The sequence below is a fragment of the Olea europaea genome, chromosome 10 (assembly GCF_002742605.1).
Source record: "Olea europaea var. sylvestris chromosome 10, O_europaea_v1, whole genome shotgun sequence".
In the NCBI taxonomy this organism is placed as follows: Eukaryota; Viridiplantae; Streptophyta; class Magnoliopsida; order Lamiales; family Oleaceae; genus Olea; species Olea europaea.
Window position 1 is genome coordinate 29,206,825 of NC_036246.1, and position 22,076 is coordinate 29,228,900.

The 22,076-nt window shown below is 34.3% G+C and overlaps 3 protein-coding genes across 4 annotated transcripts; 1 reads left to right on the plus strand and 2 right to left on the minus strand.

Annotated features, from left to right (window-relative positions):
* The first annotated feature begins 1,224 nt into the window (after nucleotides 1-1,224).
* On the plus strand, nucleotides 1,225-8,473 carry LOC111401764 (V-type proton ATPase catalytic subunit A). Of its 2 annotated transcripts, none has more exons than XM_023029652.1 (20): nucleotides 1,225-1,418; nucleotides 2,124-2,250; nucleotides 2,564-2,619; nucleotides 2,716-2,772; nucleotides 2,938-3,049; nucleotides 3,429-3,466; nucleotides 3,717-3,818; nucleotides 3,904-3,960; nucleotides 4,059-4,130; nucleotides 4,240-4,341; nucleotides 4,461-4,523; nucleotides 4,597-4,729; nucleotides 5,326-5,432; nucleotides 6,500-6,694; nucleotides 6,775-6,861; nucleotides 6,962-7,066; nucleotides 7,583-7,680; nucleotides 7,762-7,840; nucleotides 7,922-8,010; nucleotides 8,108-8,222. In XM_023029652.1, exons 1-20 carry the CDS (start codon nucleotides 1,341-1,343, stop codon nucleotides 8,220-8,222), a joined length of 1,872 nt encoding a protein of 623 aa, XP_022885420.1. In that variant the 5' UTR covers nucleotides 1,225-1,340. The 2 variants fall into 2 exon arrangements, with proteins under 2 accessions (XP_022885420.1, XP_022885419.1); XM_023029651.1 differs by lacking the exon at nucleotides 3,429-3,466 and adding an exon at nucleotides 3,170-3,207 and having other exon boundaries at nucleotides 1,341-1,418; nucleotides 8,108-8,473.
* Nucleotides 8,474-9,387: 914 nt separating this feature from the next.
* LOC111401766 (protein FAM32A) lies at nucleotides 9,388-12,433 on the minus strand. The gene is made up of 3 exons (XM_023029654.1): nucleotides 12,285-12,433; nucleotides 11,464-11,616; nucleotides 9,388-9,895 (listed from the first exon to the last, which is right to left on the minus strand). Exons 2-3 carry the CDS (start codon nucleotides 11,609-11,611, stop codon nucleotides 9,633-9,635), a joined length of 411 nt encoding a protein of 136 aa, XP_022885422.1. The 5' UTR covers nucleotides 11,612-11,616; nucleotides 12,285-12,433; the 3' UTR covers nucleotides 9,388-9,632.
* A 3,072-nt stretch (nucleotides 12,434-15,505) lies between these two features.
* On the minus strand, nucleotides 15,506-21,704 carry LOC111401765 (7-dehydrocholesterol reductase-like). The gene is made up of 13 exons (XM_023029653.1): nucleotides 21,459-21,704; nucleotides 20,204-20,426; nucleotides 19,954-20,009; nucleotides 19,426-19,528; nucleotides 19,265-19,330; nucleotides 18,986-19,099; nucleotides 18,399-18,525; nucleotides 18,186-18,286; nucleotides 17,221-17,346; nucleotides 17,020-17,084; nucleotides 16,491-16,572; nucleotides 16,306-16,388; nucleotides 15,506-15,754 (listed from the first exon to the last, which is right to left on the minus strand). The coding sequence occupies exons 1-13, from the start codon at nucleotides 21,551-21,553 to the stop codon at nucleotides 15,688-15,690; spliced, it is 1,308 nt and encodes a 435-aa protein (XP_022885421.1). The 5' UTR covers nucleotides 21,554-21,704; the 3' UTR covers nucleotides 15,506-15,687.
* Between the last annotated feature and the right edge of the window lie 372 nt (nucleotides 21,705-22,076).

Here is a 22,076-nt window from a genome sequence, read left to right on the forward strand (position 1 = left end):
GAACGGTTCTTGATTAATCTTCTTGAATATCCTCTTCCTTCAAAATCCAAGCAAAGATGTTTGAATTTTATGTAAAATTATGTGTAGCATCAAAACCTTCACTAAAACTTGTAAGAAGTGTATCTTTTTTATTCAAAAGATTCTCCTCCTTGAATGAAAGACGAATTATTGTATTTCGCCCCCAGGGGCATAACCCAGTGGTGTAAAGGACAGGAGTGAGGTAGTCTCAGCCTTACTGACAGTCGCAGTGTGGGAGTTCAATTCCTGAGATATGGAATTGAACTCTTTGTGGGTACTAGTGTACGAGCAAATTTTTGTTCCCTGACTTGTTGGGACACATCTCGCGATTTACCTCCCTCACAATGTTTCAAGGGCGGGGCGGTGGGGCCCTTAAGATTGGGGTTCAACCTTTTTGAATTATTGTATTTCTAACCCAAATAAATAGGTCAAATCTCATATACTAAATAATTTCCATAGAGAAGTTAAATCAAAATTGGAAACAAAATCTTTCATGTCTCGGAATGCTATCACTTAGTTTTAACATTAAACAAACTGGTACTGAATTTACCTATGCGATTGCATAAACCAGCCTAGTTACTTCCCATAAAGCTTGGTCCTTGAATTTCTTATTTGGTTGAGAATCCCTTCTTATTTGTACCACGAGTTTTTCATCTTTAATCTCCACAATTTGATTCTCAATCAACTATAAATGATCCGATTCAAGTTTTAAAAATTTATAATTTAGTCCTCAAACTTTTCAAATATTGAATTTAGCTCTTGAAATTTGCAAATCTCCTCCTATTGTTATGTTAATGCTCCATATTGATCCATGCAATCAAATTGATCTTCAATTGCTTAGAGTTAACTCCAGTTAGGCTCAAAATAACACTTATTCATGCTAAATTACATCCAAGTCGGGATTTATTCAATAATGAACATAATCACACTAGATTAGATAAATATCCACTCAAGTTAGCCATAATTTGTCTAGCGTAGAAGTACGAATAAGCGTGTACACTTATCAATAAACCATCCAGAGTTTATGCATCAATAGTGAATGAGCTTTTGGCTGATAAGATAGTTTACCAGCTTATAAACCAAGCCAAACATGCTCTTATTGACTTAATTTTAGTGACCAAATTGAAATTTCTCTCGAAGTTCAATTACTGCCAGTGAAATTTACCCTTTCCTCCAGACATAAAACATACCGGTCACCAGATCAGCACTCTATAATAATCGCATTCACGTTCTTCTTCTTCCTCTTCTCGCACTCTCTCTCTCTCTCTGAATCAAAAACTGTAACTCTCTCGATTCGATCTGCTTACTCCATACCAAGCGAAATGCCGGCGGTTTATGGAGGTCCTTTGACAACCTTTGAGGATTCTGAAAAGGAGAGCGAGTATGGATACGTTCGGAAGGTTCGATCTATAGACTATTACCACTTCGTTTTTCACCATCTGATCCAATTTTGTTTTGATTGCCTTTTATCTGATTTTTCTATATGTTATGTTGCTAGCTATGTTATCGAATTCATGTGATTACTCCAGTTTATTTGGAAACGTTGAAATTGGCACTTGTTTATTGGTGCGAGGGCTCCGCGTTTGACAGTCAAACCTTTTGGCATTGGTGTTTTGAGATCACCTTTTAGTGTGTCTGCGGAGTTGCGTAGTTGAAGCTGAGATCTAATGGATCTGGACTGGTTGCGGTTGCTTGATTGCTGTTTGTTTATAGTATACTACATTGTTCAGTGTTGGCCAATCATTTTAATTTTTATAGGTTTTTCGACCTTTTTTGTTTAATTATTACGGCCTGGATCAATTAGAATTCTCTGTTTGATCAGTATTTTGATTCTATTATTGTTTGATAACATCTTTTAACTCCCGGGAATTCCATAATTTTGAGGAGATGCCTAGGGGTTTTATGAAATTTTAGGACAAGATACTAATTAGATATGTATCCACCAACCTAAAAGGAAACAACTTTTTTTAAAAACAGATAGGGATACATTTCTTGCCAATAAATTTACTGCATAACGTTCCTTTGTTTTCAACACCTGTACAGACTGTTATGTTGAAAAAGCTCTAGTATTTCTCATACTATGTGGGGAATTTTCTGTTCCACAGGTATCAGGACCCGTGGTGGTTGCTGATGGAATGGCAGGAGCTGCTATGTACGAATTAGTTCGCGTTGGACATGACAACCTTATTGGGGAAATTATTAGGTTGGAAGGAGATTCTGCCACAATTCAAGGTTTTATTCTTTTTAAACCCTTTAAAAATCTGCTTTCTTTGTTGAGGGTCAGTTCTTCCTGTGTAGCATTGTCGTTACCCTAGCTTCCCTGTTCTTGACCAAAAAAATACTGTCTTTCGCCAAAAAAAAAAAAATAATAATAAAATAAAATATTCAAGGCTTTATTCTTTTTAAACCTTTAAAAATCTGCTTTCTTCGTTGAGGGTCAGTTCTTCCTGTGTAGCATTGTCATTACCCCAGTTTCCCTGTTCTTGACCAAAAATATATATACATATATGAACGCAATGTTGATCTTTTTGTGCTTTAATTGCAGTTTACGAAGAAACAGCTGGGCTAATGGTGAACGATCCTGTTCTACGAACACATAAGGTTATCATGTTACATTTTTTAAGTTGAAGAGTTGAGACTTTTCTAGGTTTATCAATATCGAACAATGCTATACACCATACTTGCCAACTTTTGCAGCCTCTGTCAGTGGAATTGGGTCCTGGAATATTGGGAAACATTTTTGATGGTATTCAGGTTAGTAGATTTCAGCTTGTCAGTTTGTCTTAATTTACCATATTTAACAGCATTTTTTAGGAAGTGTCTATTGCTAGCATTGCTTGCTGTCTGTCTCAATTTCTAACACTGTCTAAAATTGTTACTCTTTTCCCTTTTCAATCATGGGTTATGTACTCAATGCAGAGGCCTCTAAAGACAATTGCAAAACGATCTGGTGATGTCTATATTCCTCGTGGTGTATCTGTCCCAGCCCTTGACAAAGACATTCTCTGGGAATTTCAGCCTACGAAATTGGGTACGTTGAAACTGCTCGACTTTGTTTTTAAATGTTGATTCCAATGGTTTTGGTTCACATTAGTAATGCATTGCAACTTGGTGGTACCCTTGTTAATTTAGTGTGATTTTGTGATGGCAGGAGAGGGAGATCTTTTAACAAGTGGAGATTTATATGCGGTGAGTTTGGCAAAGAGTTGTGCTGGCTGTACAGGCCACACACAAACGGGGGGTGGGTGATTTTTTTTTTTTTTTTAAAGTATTTCAGCCTACGAAATTGGGTACGTTGAAACTGCTCGACTTTGTTTTTAAATGTTGATTCCAATGGTTTTGGTTCACATTAGTAATGCATTGCAACTTGGTGGTACCCTTGTTAATTTAGTGTGATTTTGTGATGGCAGGAGAGGGAGATCTTTTAACAAGTGGAGATTTATATGCGGTGAGTTTGGCAAAGAGTTGTGCTGGCTGTACAGGTCCACACAAAAAGGGGGGGGGGGGATTTTTTTTTTTTTTTTAAAGTAATCACCCCCCCACCCACCCGGCTCTCCATTAATGCTGGCCTGTAGCCAGCATTGGTGTTTGGCAAAACTAACTATGTACCAAAAATTGAAGATGCTATGCCGCACCACTCATCAGCAATTTAAAATTTAATCTAAATCTAAGTGTGTGTATACCCATTTTCTGTGTAGACTATATTTGAGAACAGTTTAATGCAACACCATGTTGCGCTTCCTCCTGATGCTATGGGAAAGATAACCTACATTGCTCCAGCTGGTCAATACTCATTAAAGGTTTGTCTTTATGTCAACATATTACGGAAATCTTGTTTGCTTAAAATCAAGTTTTCTTGAATCAAATCATTCCACTTATATGCAGGACACTGTTCTTGAGCTAGAGTTTCAAGGTGTCAAAAAGCAATTTACTATGCTTCAGGTCAGCCTTCCTAATCATGGGCAATTTCTGTTTTTGTGGATGCTTAATATATTTTCTACAATACGCCAAAAAATAAAACTACTTGAAATGCCCTGCAGAATTGGCCTGTGCGTACACCGAGACCTGTAGCCTCAAAGCTTGCTGCTGATACTCCTCTCCTGACTGGGCAGGTGACTGTTTTATATAATAAATATGTTATCCTGTTTCTATGTACTTTGTTAATATAACCTGTTAGAATATTTCATGGATTATACATATATTTTTCATTTTTTCATCCAGCGTGTTCTTGATGCTCTGTTCCCCTCCGTGCTTGGTGGTACTTGTGCCATCCCTGGTGCTTTTGGTTGTGGAAAAACTGTCATTAGTCAAGCCCTATCTAAGGTGGCCCCAGTTGATTTTATTCTTTCTTTCATTTGTTTGTAATCTTTTTGTGTCAAAACTTGCATATGACCTGTCATAAAAAATCTAATACTGCTTTTTCCATTGATATGAAAATGCAGTACTCGAACTCTGACACTGTAGTTTATGTTGGTTGTGGAGAAAGAGGAAATGAAATGGCAGAGGTATATAGTTTCTCTCTTGTTTAATTAGTTTATTTAACATCTTAAAAATACATAACCTAGATATCAACTACAGGTGCTTATGGATTTCCCTCAATTGACGATGACACTGCCAGATGGCAGGGAGGAATCTGTTATGAAGCGTACTACACTGGTGGCTAACACCTCAAATATGCCTGTGGCTGCTCGTGAGGCTTCAATTTACACAGGTCTCCATCTGTAAAACTGTTAATACATTTACTCTCTTGGAACAGTTCTTTAGTAACCCGAGTTGCATACAGCAGGATGGTTCACCATTAAGATCGTAGAAATTATATTATTAGAGAGTAGGAGCCCAGAGTCATTGCTGACACAGATTCTTGGGATTATTTTCTCGACTGTTATTAAATTTCAGATAGCACTTCTTAATCTGCCTTTTGATTAATTTAGACTTCAATTACGCATGCAAGAAATCCTAACCCATCACTTCTTTACATTATTACCCTTGCCGATATTCTTCTCATCTTTTCAGTCCCACCATTCACAACTAGATCTGATATACTTTTACAGGTTCTGCATTTTTATTTACGTGCTTTGGGTTATCCTAAACTTTTATCATATCAATGCATGGGTTCCTTCAGTTGCTAAGGGAACTGACTTTGTGTATTTCTACTGGTTCTACATTTGTATAGATGTGTGTGGTAATCCTAGGTTTTAATCTTATCCTTTTGTATATCCACGACACTTTAGTTCTTCAGAATAAAGCAGGTTTCTGTTTTATGTATTTGATAATTATTCTTATGTTTGTTTATATGTGGATGTTCAGGAATCACTATAGCCGAATATTTCAGAGATATGGGCTATAATGTCAGTATGATGGCAGATTCAACATCTCGCTGGGCAGAAGCATTGCGTGAAATTTCAGGTCGATTGGTACGTATCCTCAGATTTCTGTCACATTATTTAAATATCTTGAGTTATTGGATCACCATCTTAGTAAAATCGATCCTTGGTGCCTGAGTTGGTCCTGTAATTATGAAGACAGGGAAATGAAACTAGATTTTATAATTGAAATGCTTGTTCAAATGAAAGGAACAACAACGACAAACTAAGCCTTGTTAATAAAGGAAACAAAAGCTAACAATGTTAAGTGCTTAATAATTATCGGAGTACGTGAACTGGCTACAAATTTGTCATCTGTGTAATCATTTGTCTTCTTTACTAGCTTCGTTGGATTGAGTTGACTAAAGTGGTGGCCCCTCCTGTCTCGTGCACAAGCATAAGAACATTTTCATTCTGTGTGCCACGTCGATGCTTATCTTCGAACTTCACAGACACTCTTTGTAACCATTTTAGGATACCTGGTTGCACACTATCTCACCTGAATTGCTCCATCTATTCCATTGAGAGGTTTATTTTCAAACCCCTGTTCCAGGAGGCACCTTTATAGTCTTGATCTTGAAAGTTGAACCATTTGTGTAATCATCTGTCTTCTCTGTAGTTTTGCTCTATTTGAAAGGTTTCGTTGGATTGAGTTGGCTAAAGTAGTGGCCTCTCTTGTCTCATGCACAAACATAACAGACATTTTTGATTCTGTGTGCCACGTTTATACTTCTCTTTGGGCTTCAGAGTCGCTGTTTGACACCATTTTAGGATACCTGGTTGCACATTATCTCACCTGAATTGTTTCATCTATTCTCTTGAGGAGAGGTTGGTTTTCAAACCCTGTTTCTAAGAGGCACCTCTATAGTCTTGAAAGTTGAACCAACAATGATCTTTCGGCTAACTTCGCCTCCTCCATCCTAAGGGAAGAGCAAGGGTTAGTACAAGAATATTTGTATGCTGTCCAACCACTATGCGCAATTGCATTTTACTGCGATTGAGAGAACGAATGAATTTTACTTCAGGTCTCTTTTGTTTCTTTAGTAACTCTCATCATCTAGCAAGTTGCAAAACTGGATCTTAGTTTAAATGTGTCATGGTGTTGAACTGTTGTGCAGGCTGAGATGCCTGCAGATAGTGGATATCCTGCTTATTTGGCAGCACGTTTGGCATCCTTTTATGAGCGTGCTGGTAAAGTTAAATGTCTTGGTGGGCCTGAAAGAAATGGTAGTGTCACCATTGTTGGTGCCGTTTCTCCTCCAGGAGGAGATTTCTCTGATCCTGTTACATCTGCTACACTCAGTATTGTTCAGGTAAACAGTCTGAATAGCTCACAAGCTCATCTTCCATTTGCACGCCATGCTACTTATTTTACTTAGTTGCAATATTTCAGGTTTTCTGGGGTCTAGACAAGAAATTGGCACAGAGGAAACATTTCCCATCTGTAAACTGGCTTATTTCTTACTCAAAGTATTCAGGGGTATGGTTTTGATTTATTCAGATTTATGTTTTAAATTTTCCACTTGTTCTGCTTGTCAAAAACTCTTTGCACGTGCTGAAACTTTTGCTTGCATTCTCAGGCTCTGGAATCCTTCTACGAGAAGTTTGATTCGGATTTTATTGACATCAGGACAAAAGCTCGTGAAGTTCTGCAAAGAGAGGATGATTTGAATGAAATTGTGCAGGTACGTGTTATTTTAGTTTCTGAATGTCCTTTTGAATTACCCTTCTTCTGAGTTACTCATAGGCACGATGATAGAATATCGTAATCATTAAGGCTTAGTATTTTGTCTCCTTTAAAAAGATTGTTCAGACTTGATTAGAAAAAAAAATACTTCTGAAGAGATTGTACAAAAGATGCACTCTTTTAAATATATTGTTTTCTTGTACGTCTGCTATTATCAACAAGATGAATTCGTAGTCGATCAGGCATTGACCAGAGAAAGTATTTCTAGCATTCAGGTCTGTCGCCCCTTATTTTTCTTGCAGTAACTCAGTAGCCTCTGCTATCTTGTGTAGAATACCACTGTATTTGAAATTGTTTCATTATCTGTCTCGACCTGTTTTTTCTGGTTATATCAAAACAATTCATAATGCAAAAGGAGGCAAAATGAAAAGCACTACCGATGTGGCAAACTTTTATGTGAAGCAGATGTATATTGTATTTGAAGTAAGGGCTTTTTTTTTTTTGTTCATTGCAGCTAGTTGGAAAAGATGCTTTAGCTGAAACAGATAAAATTACCTTGGAAACTGCAAAGCTTTTGAGAGAGGACTATCTTGCACAGAATGCATTTACTCCGTCAGTCACTACCTAACTGTCCTTGAGATTTCACTCGATTTATTGGCTTCAAAACTTATCTGAATGCTTCTTTGTCAACAGATATGATAAGTTCTGTCCATTCTACAAGTCTGTTTGGATGATGCGCAATATTATTCATTTCTACAATTTGGCCAATCAGGTAGATCAAGTCCCGTTTCTCAGGCGCAATCTCACTTCAAATTTAAGCTTTGATTCTTAGATGACGTGTTTCCTCGTGCAGGCTGTTGAGCGAGGAGCTGGTATGGATGGCCAGAAGATAACTTACACTCTTATTAAGCATCGTCTAGGAGATTTATTCTACCGTCTAGTGTAAGTGAAATTACAGCAAATGACCTAAACAAATTTCACTAGTATAGTTGTTTTTAATGCTTCCAGTTTTGATCTTTCATTTCTTTTGATACTGCAGTTCTCAGAAATTCGAGGATCCAGCTGAAGGAGAGGAAGCCCTAGTCTCGAAATTTAAGAAACTTTACGATGATTTGTCTGCTGGTTTCCGCAACCTCGAGGATGAAACCCGGTAATCAAAATATTGGGATTTGTTTTAGGTTAGTGTTCTTCCATGGCAATGAAAAAACGATATGAAATTAAGTAGTTCTGTTTGGCCCATGTTCATTATGATATATTTATTTTGTATGTTTGTGGATGCCCTATATTTTTCTGTTTTTGAACTGTAATAAGAGGCATCAATGGGGAATTGTTTTTGTATTGATTGTTCATTTGTTCTCGACACTGAAATAAGTATTAGAATTTTGAGATGAGCAATGATTTTATATACCGATGCCCTATATTAATTGCTTCTTATTTCGCTTTTACTATTTCATTTTTGGTTGTTTTCGATTGCTCATCTTTGCTTTTACAATTTCTTTAGTAGTTTATCGTATTTCTTTTTCCAAGTTTCTTAACATTTGCGTATAGAATTTGGAAACTAATATTTCGATATGTCAATAATCAAAAGGCTAAAGTTCAAAATTGTTAAATTTTTAATAAAAATAAAAATTTATTTTCACATAAACATACAAATCATGTTAATTTGAATCTTTTTATCCAAGTGTTTACATGTCATATTTAATATTCAAATCACTTTTTATTCATACATTTTGAAGAACTTACAAAAAAAAATACTTCCCATTTATTAATCATTCATTTTAATTTATTTATAATTTAAATAGTTCCCAGATATGCTATTAATACATCAATAATGCTACTCAAATAGGATTTAAAAATAGGGTTATACAATACTACCCATTATTTAATCATTCATTTCAATCTATTTATAATTTTAGCCCTTGTTTGAGCCACATTATTTTCCTTAGAATGCATTTTTGAATAGTGTATTGATAGAAAATATATGGTTAAAAAATAAAGAAAATTTTTGTATCTATGTGTAATATCATTTTATTGAAGAATATGTGGTTAAAATGATGTCAAATCACCGTTTAAGAATATATATATATTTTTTGAAAAATGTGGCTCGAACATGGCCTAAATAATTGATGAACCCTATAATTGTAGCAAAACTCTTAATATATCCGTGTCAAACAATTTAGTTGATGTGACCATTAATAGAACAGCTAAATGAAGACGACACATCTCAACTAAGGAATTCGTCTAGGTGAACAAAAGTTCAAACATCGCTCTTTCAAAGTTTATATTCACACTTATCAAAATAAGCTAAAATGCTGACAGTAGTTTCTTGAATATTTACTCCAAAATATCATACTACTGATTTTGCATATTCCCACAAGTTCAATAACATTTCCTTGTAAATGAAGTTCTTCAATTTCAAAAGCCAACATTGAATAGGAAGCAAGTCTTAATTCTCCAAAAGAACAAAAAGATAACAAAGTCTAGAGTCACATTACAAGGCATCATGCTTCCAACATAAGTGATTTTACATAACATCTGACTTCAGACAGGTAATCTTGCAGTAGTCAACCAGGTCCAACTTTAGGAATGTCATAATGTTCGCTCATATTTGCTAGATACTGGTTGAAATCCTCAATACGGTCACGGTGCGATTTATTAGATATCTTTGCCAGTCTATGCACGTCGATTTGATCCCTTTGCTCCATGTAGCGTCTTTCTGCTGGGGTAAGATTATCATCCCAATTAGCACCATTTCTATTTTCAATCGATTTTTTTGCTTCATTGGTCTCTTCCTTGCTGGGATCAATTATAGCTTCTTCACTTCCACCTACATCACCAAGTAAATACATCATCAATGCAATTTCTATTCCCTGAAAGCAGATATGGAAAAGCAATACAAAATCTCATATCAATGAATTTCTAGAAAATCAACTGCAATAGCGATTTCAACGCTAAATAGATTCACATCAAATCAAACTGCCCTAATTTGCTCCCCATTTACAACTAAACATGGTTAAACATTTTTTACTACACATAAACTACTCATAGATCTATGGTTTCGGGTCGAATCTCTGCCCAAAAGAACAATGGATAATCATAACTCTCTTCAACTTGGTACTTAATGAGTTGTGCTTTTTAAGCAATCTGAAGAAGCATGACTAAATATGTTTGACATCGCACAAGTTAAAGGAATGTCAAGTACGGGTCATGAATTTCAAGGTTCAATACGTAGCACAAGTTCTTGGCAAGTGCGCCTAGCTTGATGGCCCAACCAGATGTTCTAAAACTGCTTTTAATGATCCTAAGTCTATAAATCAATTCAGAATATGAGATTCATACTCATTCTTGCATCATATATAACATTGACAATTAAAACAAAGACAAAACAATGATATATTGTCTATATTGTCTAGGAACAGATGATCACTTAACAGGTTGAAACTACTTAATAATAACCACTGTTCTAAAAGGCGCGCATTGGCAGCGCCTAGGTGTTGCCAATGCGTGATGCACAGCGGAAACGCTAAGCCAAGTGGTTGGCGCCTTATTTAGCATTTGACAGCAATCTTTGGTCCTTAATGCGCGCCTAGGCACGCATATTTATCTTCTTCTCCTTCTTCTTCTTTTTTTTTTTTTTTTAAATTTTAATTTTTTTTATTTTTTTTTTTTTTCCCTTTTTTTTTTTTTTTTTTTTTTAAATTTTAATTTTTTTTATACAATTCTTCTAAGATAAAACTTAAAAATTGATTTCTTCACTTTGTCGGTTCTAAATTCAAAATAGTCCCTTAAAGCTTTGAACAAAAGAAATCTCCCAGAAATTCCAATTTATTTACTATATAATATTTACAATTAGAATTTATTTTTTATTGAAAACTTTGAAAAAATGTAAAAATTTCTTATAAATTTGTTTTAGATGTTAGGCAGGTATTATTTTTAATTATTAAATATTTTTCGATTGATTAAAATTTAAAATAATATTAAAATAAGAAAATGCATTTTTACATTTTTTTACGCCAAAGCTCGCCTGGCCTATAGCTTGGCCTCCACATATTGCCATGCATTACGCCTTTTAAAATACTGATAATAATTTAATTAACTCTTAACAAGTCTTAACAAGCATTTTCTCTCCACTATCCTTCCCCCAGACTTGTCCTCACAATTTAATTGTTATAAAGTAGAAACACCAATACTTCAACAGACAGAACTAAACAAACCAATGATTGGAGTAGATTGTCTACATGAGTTACCACTAATAAACTTAGATGAATTAAAAACATACAAGGACAAAGATAAATAAATGTGCCCCAACCTTATCTATTAACATTCCACAAATTGATTAAGTTGTTAGCCTAATGAAGGATTTAATCTCAGGCTTTTCCAGTTAGTTCAACACACCTGCTGGAAACTCATTTTCTGTGACCTCGGAAATTTGCTCGTACTGCTTCTTTTGCTTCTTCTTTTTCTTCACTCCACCTGCTTTCACATCCAGAGCCTTCCCCTTAAGTTTCAGCTTTCCACCAACAACATTATCAAATGAAGACATTTCTCCTGTGTAAAAGAATATTAACTATGAAAACAAACCTTACAGAAAAAAATATTGGTGTAAAAAAAAAATACGAGAGTCAGGCAAATACCAAGCAGGAATTTGTAGCAGAATCAATCGTTCCAGAGATGCGTATTTCACAGGCATAGCATAAACAATATATATTTGCAAAATCAACAGCCGTATACTTTTGAAAATCAATGACCCTTTACAGTGAAAAACATGACAAACTACTTATAAATGGATTAAGTTGAAATCCAATTCCACATAATGCCGTAGGTATTAATTCCAAATTTCCCAGTATTTGGGAGTTAACTAAATATGACTTCAAATTATGATAAAGTGTACATATATTTCTGCTTCTGCTAGAAAATTTTTGATTTAATGAAACTCCATCCTCTCATGTTAATTCAATGACACTTCGTGATATCGAAAAAGATACACAAATGGCAAATTTAGAACGAACTAAAAATACCATCACAACCAAGAGTAAAAAGTAAGGTATAAAAGAAACTTAAAAATTACGAACACGCAACGGAACAAATCCAACAATTTTTTTTTAATAAACTTAACTTTATTACGATAGATTCGTCAAGGGAAACTCAAATTCACACACAAACAAAAGTAAAAATAGACAAAATATTAGGGGAAATTAAATTGCATCTGCAATTACCTGAAACGATTTCGATAAAACTATAAACAAGGGACACAATGATCGGGATCTGAAAATTTTTCTAGGGTTTCATATCTTCTTGCGCGAGAGTATGGGCAACGCGATCGTTTGGATAATTGAATTGACTGAAATGTATTTATTAAATTAAAGTACTTGTAATTAAATAACTGAATTTTAAAATAAAATAATTTTTTTGTTTGTACATCTAAAGGTAAATATCACAAAGTATTTATTTATTTTTTTTAAACATTTTCTGCTAAAAAAATTCAAATTACATTTCTTTTGCATATCTCCATTGAAGAATTTTTTGACCATTTTGAATATCTAAATCACAATTTACATATATTTTACATCACAATTGAAGATACTCTAAGCCTCTATTTGATTCTCATTATCTGAAAATAAAAATGAGGGGAATAATATTTTTTAGAAAAATGAGTGGTTAAAAAAGAACGAAAAGTTTTCAATTTACGTATAATATTATTTTATGGAAGATTGTGTAGTTGAAAATATGAGAGAGAAAAATGGAATGTAATGTAATTTAATTTAATGGGAATCAAACGGGGGCTAAAACTTTAAATAGGAATATAAGTTGAATTAGATCAGAATAAAATTAATAATTTATATTTTTACAGTAAAATACGGGATGTTTTCTTTAAAGTTTAAATATGAGGAAAGCAAGTTATTTAAGCTTGAAAGAAAAAATATGAAATAAATTTATTTGTTCATCTTAATTGAACCGAATCAAAACGAAAGTATTTAGGGTTTTTATTTATTTTCAATTGTTAAATCAATGTTAAAGACAATAGTGTGGGGAAGTATTTTTTAAGTGTGTTTTTTCAATCAAAATATATTTTAATTTATTAATATCTATTATCTTAAGAATAAAATGACATGGGTCACAATCCACCCTAACATAATGCTACAATTTAACATTTGAATCATGTTACGTACACATTATTGTTTATATCATTTTTGACATTGTGTCACGTGGAGATACATGATTGGACAATCTTTATTTATTTATTCATTTTTAAAAAACACACTTTTCAACCCAACACTTTTTGAAATACAATGAAATGTACACAAAGATATACACCATGAAATGTATTTGAATCCATATCAAGACGCATCTGAAGGCTCTTTACAACACTAAGGGTCACACTCGACAATTTGGAAACCATGATTCCTTGCAAACAACAGCCCTCTCAAAGGGCTACAGATGTAGCTAATTGTGTGTCGAAGTTGCATACAAGTCGACAACAAGATTTTTTACAAGGCACCATAAGGAGCATTAAGCAAATTTGTGAAGAGTGATTGCAAAAATGCGAATGTGTTATATAATTCCGTGCCAAAAAATAAATAAATTAATAAATAAAAAATAAAAATTGAATCTATATCTGTTGTGTCCATTTAGCTTAGCTTTCCAAATGGGTGCAATCTTGATTAGATATTGACACAATAAATTAAGAACAAGTGAACAATTTTTTGAGCTTATGCGATGATTTCACTCATTTATTGGTTATATGATAAGGTTCCTCTCTAGTTTTGAGTTTCTTCCCTTAGTATAAGTTTTAACAAGCACGTAGGAGTTTAGTGTCATCTACCCATACTTGAAAATAAGTTGAAACTCAACATACAATCATTCCTAAAATTGAAAATAACAAACCCGGTCCAATCTATACAAGACGATCTCTTATACTTGCTTTTTTTATTTGCATGAATAGTTCTTTTCTTACAAATTAGTCTTCATCAACTTGACCGTTAAAAAGCCATATTTTTAGGTAAAAAATTATAAGCCTACTAAAAGTACAGGAAACTTTCACAGAACATTTACAAGAACAACACTCGGCCAATTTTCATAGAAGGGGGGTAAAAAAGAGAGAAAAACATGCAAACAGGATGCTACCACGATAGCATCCTCTATGAATTCCGTGAAAAATAGCCTGTATTTGAGACTTAAATCGAAAAATTATTACTCAATTGTTTTAATAAAAAAAGAAAAAGGTTTTTTCTCCACCTAAAAATCTATCTTAGCCAAGCCCTGAAAATGAAAACCTTTCGTCACGACCAATTGTATTGAAGAACCCAATGCTACTATTTTCCCAAGTAATTGAGCAATCCAGAATAAAGTTCTCTAAATTTTAATTACTCTCTCTCTCACTTCCAAGGTAAGTTTAACAATAAGAGATGTTTCCCTACGTGGAGATATTAAAAAGCCTGTATAAGTTCTACCAAATTTAGATGGTATATAAAGTAGGACTACTAACAAGTAAATTTATTAAAGTTGAGGCAAGCTCAAATCTCCGTCTCCCCAACACATTTTTTACATCTGAACACATAACCTCCTCTTCATAACAAAAGGGAAAACATCAATTCATTTTTTAACGCCTCAATACAACAAAAAACGTGCTAGGTGTACAACACTTCGTACACCTTTTTAGACAATCCTCTCACATGGAGGTAGTGGGTCCCACGACTAAAATAATCGTAGAGCCCACCCATGTGAGAAGGTTGTCAAACTAAGTATACAACATCTGTTGTACGCTTAGCATTTTTCATACAACAAACCTTACATCTTTCTCATTTTATAAAAAGAAGCGATGAGCCAATATGTCTAAAATGTATTGAGGGAACACCAAAGCGACAGCAAGTTTGGACTGCTAAATGAAGGTTTAAAATGAAAAGCAAGATTGACAAGCGTGAGTAGGAGCATGCATGTTAGGTTAGCGCCTTTTCTTGTTTAGGCTTAAATTAGATAGCCGGCTCCCATTTGCCAGCTTCTTAAGAGTGAATCTATTTCCTCTCTCTCCAGAGCAGACAAAAAACATTCATTGGCATAGCATTCACATTGATGCAAGAAATGGACTACTTGCCGCCTGGAATATGCCATTGCTGCCACTTTCCCATTTTCTTTTCTACTTCTCTATTTATATTAAAATAAAATGGTTTGGTCGAAATGTATATTGACAAATATAATTCATTATGCCATTGATGCAGTATCATCTCAACTCAGAGCCTACCCCTTCCTAGTGGGACGGGGTGATAATAGAACTATTATGTGAAGCCGCGTGAGCAAAGAAATTCTATAGCCTCCGTTCCAAGAGGGAAATAGAACACCTTGAGGAAATAATCTATTCTGGAGCTGCAAACCCATTATGTTGACTCTATCAGATAGAATAAGAACCGTATTTTTCCAAGAAATGAGTTTGCAGAGAAAATTCTTCAAACACAAGCATAATTTTATAATAAAACTAAAGGTGACACCGTTTATGATAGAGTACAAGCCGCCTCTATCATTATAGCATACGACTTCAAACACCAAATTCTGTCACTATCCCAAAGGATCATGATATCTAGTAAATGTTTTTAAGGAAGCTCGAACATTTTTCTGCACAGATTCTTAGTAAATACCAGGTATAATCCTGTAGGGAACCTTCTCACAGTATAATTTCCAATATTTTCCATATCTGCAAACAAAAAGATTCTGGTCAAAATTTCCATTACTGATGAGCTACAAGCATAACTGAGCATTATAAGAACACTTCTCATTGTTAGAAGGTTCAAAGATATTTCTGTTCGCAAAGGATACAAAAGGTCCCTGGTGTGAGTTAACTGTCCTTTTGTAATTACACTTACGGTTAAAGGTATAATAATAATAATAATAATAATAATAATAATAATAACAAAGCTAGTCACGGGAAGTAACTAAAACTTGATATAATTAAGCCCTTGCTTGGCCCATATTATTTTCAATATACATTTTTCTCTCTCATTTTCAACCACACAATTTTCAATAAAATAATATTACAAGCAAACTCAAAACTTTTCCTTATTTTTTAACCACACATTCTCCATGAAAATACTATTCCAAAATGCATTTTGGGCAAAAAAAAGGGGTTCAAACAGGCTCTAGATCATTCTAAGTTGAAGCCATTTGGATTGAAAAGTTTTAGTTGCAATTTAATCACCTGACATACTCCTATAAGATGTTTAAAAGAGAAGGATCGATTTAACTTACTTTGATCTGCAACGCTCATCGTCTCTTTTAGCTCGGTCGAAAAGAAGAATGGTGAGAAACACTACATAAAAATAAGGCAGAAACTGCAAAGACATAGAGGCAGCAAGGTCAGGATTCTTTAAGTAGTACATTTTCGGACAAAAGGAGAACAAATCAAGTATATTGTCCCATGCATCATTGCTTACATGGTTAAAAAGAGCTGGTAAAGTCCAGAAAAAGGCCGCTAATATTTCAGGGACATAATGGAAGTGACGAGATAAGCCCCACCTGTATATAAACAACAAGTAGTAAATATCTTTACATGTTCAAATTCTGCAGTGATCCTTGTAACTCTTGAACATCAACCGTTACTCATAGTATTAGACATTATATATAAGTTCAGACCAGGTAATTAAAACATAATATGATGCACTAACAGTAGAAAGGAAAAATGCAAAAAGAACCAAAAAGGTAATTTAAAATTTACATGCAAGCAGTGCATATGAAGTGAAGCTAAAAGTAGGCAAATGAATACCAGCATAACGTTTAGCATTGCCTTTAAGTATGCAGTTTCTTACTATATTTTGAAATAACAGTGAGATGTCTCTTGGCCAACAAAATATTCTACATTTCCAGATGAAGTCATAAAATTCAGATAAAAGTAATTAATACTAATGACACCCTATTATGTAGTTTCTACCGTTGTTTGACAATTCCACTAAGAAAATAACTTACCATCCTGACATCAGCAGTAGACTTGATTTTGTTTCACCCGAAGTTGTTGTATATGTGGCATGAATCTATTAAAAAAAGCGAACCAATTTATTGTTAAACAACAAAAATAATGCAGAATTGATGCAACAGCCAATTTAGCATAAAGGAGGCATGAGAGCCAAGCAGCCAGCCACCAGAAGTCAATGATGCTACCATTTATACCTTTGAAGGAGCTTTCCCCCAAACCAAGGCTTTTCCATTTGTTCTGCGGAACTCTTGCCTTTGCCTGTCGCAATCATAGTTGATAAATATGCACAGAATGCCTGATACAAGAATATAGACCGCCAGCTGGAAGAAGAGAACTCATTAGAGACATTTAAATTTAATATATATGTTTAGACTATGTTAAATATCATTCTCGTTCAGTAGGTTTTGAGTCAGGTGTTTAAGTGTCCTACCCACAGTGACTGTTTTTGGATTTTATAAAACCCGCCGTAATCTAGTGGAGAAGTTAGAAACTGTTTTCAGGATAGCATATATCAAATTGGTGCAACAACCATATGTTAACACAAAGAGCTCGATATTTAAATACTGAACTTCCAGAAGGTTGCCATTAAAAAAAACAAAAAAAACACACACACACACACACACACAACTTCCAGGAGTTTAGGACAAAGTCAAGTAGATGTTCCAATTAGAGAATCCTTATTCCAGGATGCACATATTGGCACCAACTAAAAAGACTTTGTCTAGATGGAAGACGGAAGATAATGAAACTTCTGAAATTGTTACAATTAGCCCCCTCAATCACCGTCACTATTAAATTTTGGAAGAAAAGAAGCCCAAAAAGATGCTGGGACCAATTTCTTAAACAAATAAAGCAGAAGTCATTTCCATTTTAATTCCTCTGTGTAAGATACTTCACTTCCCATGTAAAAACCAAAAAGAAGGATAGGAATTATATTAGCCAAAGAGACAGTGTTCACTCGTTTCCATGAAACAAACAACCACAACTATGATCGTCTAAACTTGAGTTGAGACAAACCAAAAATATTGAGTTCCAGTGAAGGGAAACCACTACTTTGACAAATGTTGGATAATCAATAATAATATATTCAAGTGAATAAAAGCAGATATTTAACTTCAGGAAAAAGGAGAAGAGATAGTAAATATTAGGTGTGAGCTACCTGCACTCCAAGATTCACTGGATGGTTGACAAGGTACATGCCAGGAGAAGTATACACAGATGGAACCCATACCAAGCATCCCCAACAGATATAAAATCCAGCTACAAAGACAATGTTGCGAGTTGCAATGGTTACATTAAGCATCAACGAAACTAATACAAGTGAAAATGTGATTACAATGACGTACACAGGAGTCACTGGAACAAAACAGACCTCTATCATGAGCAATATCCATTGTGTTCCAATATCCAGCTTCCCACCAAAAGAATTTTGTTACATATACCAACATTAATATCATATTGATGAGCATGGAATCAGAAACCCTCCCATATGTTTCATACTGCAGGGAGAAAATATAAGTCACCCTCCGCAAGTGAATTTTGCAGTTTGCTTAAGGCCCTATTTGAGCCTCATTATTTTTTCATTAAAATGAAAAATATAACCGTTATCCATCCCATCAAGCCACCATATTGACTTTTTATCTCTTGTGTGGACCATAACGACTATATTTTTCATTCTTATTTTTACAATAACATGGCTCAAACGGGGTCTAAATATAGGATGTTAATTTACTAGAGTGTTATATCTTCAGTACCAAAGTTCCCCTGGAGAACATTTGATTGATAGACAGATACTGGAAATTTAGGCCTACCAGGAAAGAAATGAAAATTTTCTCTCTCTTTGCTTCCCCCCCACCAAAGAGAGATTGACAATTTGAAAGTGAATTCACTAAGGGAGAAGATGAAAATTCTTATATAATGTATATACTCAATACTGGGAATCACTAATACCATGTTTACCTGCTTTATGCCGTAGGTCACAGCAAGAACTGCCCAAGACATCATCCCAAATCTGCAATTTGTGAATACTTTGATATCAAAGTTCTTGCCAATACGAGGATACAGCTCCATTCCCTGCAAGTTAATCACATATCTTTGGAATTCAGCTTATATGATTTATTTCATTACAAGGTTAAAAGCTTCATTTTATTCATTAGCTTTCTTTTTCCTTGCAGGTATATCATCAATTACACAGAAGGAAAGTAAATTTACAGTGTAATAAGCTGCTAAGAAGCTCACCCAATAAAAGTCAATTATTATGTTTCCAGATGAACCCGAATCAGTTGAAGATGGTGCAACTAGTCCCTTCAATACATGGCCGCAAGTGTCAAAAAATCAGATATATTCTTGAGAATAAGGAGAAACTCAACTCAATATAGCTTTGTAGGGTGAACACTTACTTTAATGTACAAGAAAATGCAGAAGATAAAGCTCCCAAAAATGAGTGCTGAAAATATTTCTCCGAGATGATCATAAACTATTGTTGGATTGAAAATTCCAAACCTGAGGGATTATGAAAATAAATTACATAATCACAAAAGCAACGGGCAAAAAATTGAGGCAAATGAAGAAATGTGTACGTTTAAAACTTCTGAAATGCTTAAGAAGGTAGAGAACAGATCTAAAGCACTAGATAATTATATAGACATCATAAATAATCATAAAATATCCTACAGCTGTGTGACCATTAAGTGATAAACATTTTAAACATTCAAGCTACAGTGTCCTGGTTCAATAACTTGATCTTTGGTGCATCAAATACAAATCTAAAACAGCAAACAGAAAAAAAAAAGCATTTTATATTTCCTATCTACAAGATTTCAAGAATAATTACATTCCAGAAACAAATTATGGTAGCCAGGAAATAGCCAGGGTTATCAAGCAAAGTTTACATACCAATTTCAGACATTTTTCAGAAGAATTCTTACCACCAAAGACCAAGATATGTAATCAATGTTACTGCATATGCTGCAACTCCGTTTGCCTGCAATAAGCAAGTGAAAACATATATATGAAAAACAACGTAGACACAAAGTTAACACTATGCAACTACAGTCCTAACGTAAGTCTTGACACAGCAAAATCCACTTAAATGATGGCCCAGCCATACATTCTACTCCTGAAGAGACATTCATATATACAGACACAACAGAAACAGAGATATGCAAACCTTAGTACCTTGTATACAGGCCGATTTCCAGTAGGAGATATTGGACCCTCGACCCTTTTTCCAGGTAACCAAAGCTGAAGTGCAGCCTCAAATGCAGCATAACACGCAATGATCTTCCAAGCTGTTGCTGTAGGTTTGGGCCAGATGTCAATGAATCCTTGCAGGCCATGCTGCCTTAGGTAATCAAAGGTTTGCAATACAGACCCATCAGCATGCACCATAGTATACCATCTGCATGCATTTATTCATGGTCAAATTACGGGAATGACCTTGTTAGAGCCTATTTTCATCATTTCAAAGTGAAACAAAGGCAGTGAAATTTGCGCAAAATTTCCATGGACTTCAACATATAAGACATTACCAGTGGTTGGATTAAATTTACTCAAACTATAATTCACCCTTTCCTTGGTATAACTGTTGTGTTGCTTTAGCATTATAAAAGCATCCCAAAACAGAGCATTTGCAAAAAGATCTGAAAAAATCATACTAAGTCCCCTTTTATATTTATTCTTTTTTTTTTTTTTTTTCCAGAAACAGAGATATTCCGAGATTTAAAAGTGCATCTAGTATTCCCAGCATTTAATTCATTTGCATAGAGGAACCCAAACAAGCAAGAAAACCTCAAATTGGAAACTCCTTAGTGAGTAGAGATTAAGGGCCGTTTGATTGCGAAGATGAAATTTGGGTGGAAAGAAAATGAATTTAAGGGAATTGAATTAGCCAGAAATTATTTTTCTGGGAATTGTAAATTATTGTGTTTGATTGGTATAATTTTTTATGAAGAAATGTTGAAATAAAAGTATTTTTTGGTATTTATTTGGTTTTGTTTTACATGAAAATTTTCAATTAAAGGGATAGAATTTTTTGTTATCGGGATAAAATTTTTTGTTATCGGGGATAAAATTTGTTTTCATTGCCAAAAAAGAAAAAGAAAAAATCATCTATCTTCGTGTTCATTTTGCTTTATTTTCCATGAAAATTGTAATTAAAGTTTGTTTCCATTGTCAATAAAAAAAAAAAAAAGATACAGTGACTGGAATTGGAATTCCAATTCAAGGAAAACCTACAAAATGACTTATGTGGCAAGAAACTTGGAAATTGAATTCTAGGGAAAAAAATGCTATCAAACAAAAGGTGAAAGTTGGAATTGATTTTCCTTTTTCTATGGAACATTTTCACCTATCAAACATACCCTAAATGAAATAGATCTAGAATCGCTAAAATTCAAAACGAAATCATACGAAAATGACATAAAAAACTCACAGGAGAATTACAAAAGGAGGGCAGAGAGTGAGAAGAGAGATCATAGAAGCGTATGTGAGCATGGGTGAGTGCACCATATTCGACTCCGACCCCATTTCTCTCTCTGTGTGTATTATCTTCTTCCTGTTGCTCTGTGAAATTTTCTCCCTCTCCTCTCTGTGCCAGGGTTGAAAACTGTGAGACAATTGAGTCCACTGTCAAGCCTGCGTGGAAAAACTTGTACGCGTAATAGGATCTGTCACGTGCACATTTTAAAGCGTCAATTAACTAATTAATTTACAGTAATACTAATTAGTCTCAATGTGATTACAATCTCAACATAGATGACGTGAATGTGACATTAACTAATAAGTAAAATTATTTAATTTCATTTTTCATTTAACTTATTATTTAGAGTCACTTAGACTGGAATTGTAATTCCAATAAAGCAATGTAGCATTATTCATTAATTTAATGTCGGAAAAAAAAAAAGGGAAGAGAAAGAAAAGTTAAAGACATTCCAGCGGTGGTAGTGTTTGGTCTGGGTTAATCACGTGATCGTCCACTGTTCTTGTTGGAGTTTTCTTAAAAAAAAAAAAAAAAAAAAAAAGTTGAACCTCAATCTTAAGGGCCCCACCT